Below are 4598 nucleotides of genomic sequence, written 5' to 3'. Positions count from 1 at the left end.
GGCAAATGCCAGCAGCAATCCACTGAACTGAGATCGGGACCCCTGTTGAAGGAATCAAAGAAATGTCTAGAAGAGCTTGAAGGGGCTCGAGACCTCATATGAACCAAAATGCCAACCAACCAGAGCTTCCAGGAACTAAGCCACTACCCAAAGACTATACATGGACTGATCCTGGGTTCCAACCTCATAGGTAGCAATGAATAGCCTAGTAAGAGCACCAGTGGAAGGGGAAGCCCTTGATTCTGCCAAGACTGAACCCCCAGTGAATGTGATTGTTGAGGGGAGGTTGGTAATGGGGGAAGGATGGGTAGGGTAAACCCATATAGAATGGGAGAGGGAAGGGTTAGGGGGATGTTGACCCGGAAACAGGGAAAGGGATTAACAATCAAAATGTAAATAAGAAATACCCAAGTTAATAAAGATAAAAAAGAATTAATATAACTTAAATTAGATAAAAATGTACAGCACTAACTAATATTTTCCAATTTCTTTGCTTCTTTTTTTAGCCCTGTTCTTGATTTTATTCTAGTAGTGATGTAAATAAGCCACTCTTCTTCTTGAAAAAAAAAAAAGAACATTAGCTGGGCAAACTCTTCCTTTAAGCAAACATTATGCCATGCATAACACATATTAAAATAGCTTTGATAATGAAATTTTTTCTTTCGTAAATGCACAAAATCATATAAAATTGAAAGGAAAGGACCGCATGGTAGAATATATTTACAGGAATGAAGGTAAGGTTTTACGTGTGGAGACAGCCAGTGATACTGCTCATGTCATGGAAATGAAGGAGTGAGAAAAGATGATTTGGTTGTCATTACACTGAGCTACATGTACTTACAATCATGATCATGTAGATATAATTTTCAAATGTTTCACATACGTTCACATATTATTCAACATTGCCCTGCGATACTGAGTTGCCTGCACAAGAAACTGTATATTTACATTATGGAAAAATAGAGCAAAAGGAGTTAACTGACTTTCAGGCTAGCAAGTGGTACAGATTCAACATAAGATAATCTTAACATTTCTTGGGTGTGTATCAGTTACAAGCTCATTCTACTTTCTATGAAAAGTAAAACCTTGTTTCTAATAGCATTAATTGAATATATACCTTAGAATTGGGCCACAGGAATATATGCTAAATCCATAGTTCCTATTTGGGGAACCTTCATTTTGTTCTAACACAAGTTGTACTTAGTCAACATCACTAGTGAACCGTCTTAGATTACCTTTTTCTCTACACACCACAAGAGAATATTTTCATAATTTCCTTGCTTACTGAGATGAGAGGTATTGTATTACACTTTTGATTCCAAACTTTTTCAAACTGCCCTGAATGTGGAGTTGTTCTCTGTACAAAGAAATGTAATCAAAGAATCACTAGTATTGAAGAGCTTTAAATTTCCCCTATAGGTGGAAGCAGCATACTATTTGAACAATATGATAGTCCCTAGTTTTGATTTTCATGAACCCTCAATTCTACCTGATTCTTTCTGGTTTTGTATCTAGATTTGGCAGAATGAAAAAAAGTAACTGCAGAATAAGCAACCATACAGAACCTATAGAGTTTACTCTTCTGGGATTGTCAGATGACCCAAAGCTCCAGGTTGTTGTCTTCATCTTTCTCTTCATCACCTACACACTCAGCATCACAGGGAACCTGACCATCATCACTCTCACATTGGTGGATTCTCACCTCCAGACTTCCATGTATTTCTTCCTGAGGAATTTCTCTGTTTTAGAAGTATCTTTCACAACTGTCACCATTCCCAAGTTTTTGGGCACAATTATCTCAGGGGATAAAATCATATCCTTCAAGAACTGTACAGCTCAGTTATTTATTTTCATCTTTTTGGGAGTTATTGAATTTGACCTTCTAGCTGCCATGTCCTATGACCGTTACATTGCCATCTGCAAGCCTCTGCATTACCTGACCATCACAAGTCAGAAGGTCTGCACAATGCTGGTCTTCCCCTCCTGGCTGGTTTCTTTCCTAATCATCTTCCCTGCACTGATGTTACTTCTACAGCTTGATTACTGTGGGTCTAATGTTATTGATCACTATACTTGTCAGTATTTGTCCCTGCTTCAACTTTCATGTTCAGACACAAAGTTCCTGGAGAGAATGGGGTTATCCTATGCTGTCTTTACCCTAATGTTCACTTTGGTGTTAATATTTCTGTCCTACACATACATCATCAGAACAATTGTGAAGCTTCCTTCTGCTAGTCAGAGGACAAAGGCCTTTTCCACGTGTTCTTCCCACACTATTGTCATCTCCATCACTTATGGCAGCTGCATGTTTTGTACATTAAACCCTCAGCTGCTGATAGAGCATCATTGACCAAGGGAGTTGCCATACTAAATACTTCAGTAGCCCCCATTTTTAATCCCTTAATTTATAGCCGAAGGAATCAGCAAGACAAGCAAGCCTTGATGAACATGGCATGGAAGATGGTGTTTTCATAAGTACATGAAACGATGTGGCTTGTGAATGAGAGGTACGTTGAAGGCAAAGTAAAATAACAAAATAGAGTAACCAACAAAATAACAAAATAGCTCTATATCCGTCATCATCCAATTAAAATTGCTTTCCTAAATAGTTCTAACACAGTTTTACTTTTGCAGGAATTGCCATTTTTGTATTGGATAATCAATTAATGTGTGCTAAAACATTTTATAGGTATTAGGGACTCAAGTTGCCTTTGAAAGAAAGTTTTAAATGCCAAATCGAAGAATACGCATTGTAGCCATCCAATGACTTAAGGTCGAGCAGGGCTCACCTGAAAGGAGAGCTGGAAATGAAAAGGGAAGGGGGTGAGAGAAACATCGAGCCAAGACACTGTTCTGATCAAGGCTAAAAGTTTAATATTCAGCACCAGAGTATATAATTGGAGAGACTACAAAACCAATCCCCAGAACAGTAATGTGGAGATAGCAACAGCACAGCAGTGGGATAAGTTTCCATATATTTGCAGCTCGTTAATTCCAGATGACAAGACTGCAGCTTTTTAAGTGCAACATGCCAAGACTGCGGCTTGTTAGCTCTGGCACATCAAAGCTCACAGCTGCAGCCAAGACAGATGTTTCTGCTCAGGTCGATAAGGCCTATCACTCAAGGTCTGCTTCTGCTTTTCGTGGGCATATCCATAGTCTTCCTAGCCTGCCAGGGTGAGACGGTCACAACACATGAATAAAATGTGCAATATTTTTTATATTAGCCAAGACATGCTAGTTGATGCTCATTTTCATAAGTTATGCTTCAGTGATTTGATTATTGATGAGTCATCACAGACTATTACTCATTTAAAGTTTAGGAATTAATATCAAATAAACATTTATATTATTTAATTCCTACATGCTCACAGTACAAATAAATTAGCATCATTTCCCTAAATGTAAGTGATATACAAATGCATGAATAAATAGATAAAATAGTAGACAATACCACACAACACATATTGTAAAAAAAAAATAGTGAATCATTGGTCCTTATATTCAGGATTCAAATTTGTTTTCACAGAGTCTAACAACAGAAAGCCACATTTTGAATATTAGCAGACAAATATTTAACATTTTTAATTATATTTTTAAGGATACCTTGATAAAAACTGCTCTAGAATTTGAATATAAAATCATCAAAGATATTATGTAATCATATATTTATTTAAATATGAATATATATATGTATATATATACATACACATATATACACTTCATAGCATACTTTCAAAAAGTTTGAATTATGGTTTGTATTTAACTTATAACATTCCTTAATACCATTTAAAAACATGATTTATATAAATAAATATTCAGGAACCAAACTCATTAAGAATACAGTGCTTCCAGAAATCCTGAGTTCAGTTCCCAGTACCCATGTCAGCTGGCTCACAGTCGGCTCTATTCCTGGTTGCAAGGATACTACTGTCTTCTATTGCCCCCTGAACTCATGCACAGAGACCCACACACGTGCACATAATTAAAAATAATAAAAATGAATCTTAAAACATTTGTAAAACTTCCATATGGATAAAGTGATTGTTAGTGTTCTGATATGACTAAAAGTTTCATGTGCTGAAGGGTGTAGAGGGCCGCAATAACATTCGCCACCACAAGATGGCGCTGGCTTCCACTGCGCCCCACGTGGAAGGCCGAGATAGTTTCACCATTACAAGATGGCGCTGGCCTCCACCGCGCCAGCCAACTTCCTTTCAGGAAGTTAACTGTGTGCGCATGTGCAAGAGTGCCTTTGTGCCAGGTCTTTGCCCACTCCGGGGTGTGCCTAATGAGATCATGGGTAAGCGATCAATCAGGTGTGGATGCGCCTCGCTAGGGTGTATATAAGCCGCGCCATGCCGGCCCGCATGGCCTCTCTTTAAGATTCAATAAACGTTTAGCTGCAGTAAGGATTCGTGTGTCCCCATGTATTCTTGCTGGTGAGAGGTCGAGCGGGATATTTGGTGCTGAGAGCCCGGGACGCCACACCATCGCCAGGCGCCGAGAGGTCCTCCGTACGTGGAGAGAATCCAAAGCTGCAGGACGCGGGTAAGCTCCTGAGAGACATGCTTAGCCTTGACCTGTTCCACTTCACT

The 4598-nt window shown here is 38.7% G+C and overlaps 1 protein-coding gene across 1 annotated transcript; it reads left to right on the top strand.

Annotated features, from left to right (window-relative positions):
- Nucleotides 1-1525: 1525 nt before the first annotated feature.
- On the top strand, nucleotides 1526-2475 carry LOC116886067 (olfactory receptor 6C1-like). Its single transcript, XM_032887419.1, is given in 2 exon segments — nucleotides 1526-2309; nucleotides 2312-2475. Coding segments are annotated over 2 exon segments (948 nt in total).
- Nucleotides 2476-4598: the final 2123 nt, after the last annotated feature.

This window comes from Rattus rattus, chromosome 1 (genome assembly GCF_011064425.1).
Source record: "Rattus rattus isolate New Zealand chromosome 1, Rrattus_CSIRO_v1, whole genome shotgun sequence".
Lineage (NCBI taxonomy): Eukaryota > Metazoa > Chordata > Mammalia > Rodentia > Muridae > Rattus > Rattus rattus.
This window is presented reverse-complemented; position numbering and strand designations above follow the sequence as displayed.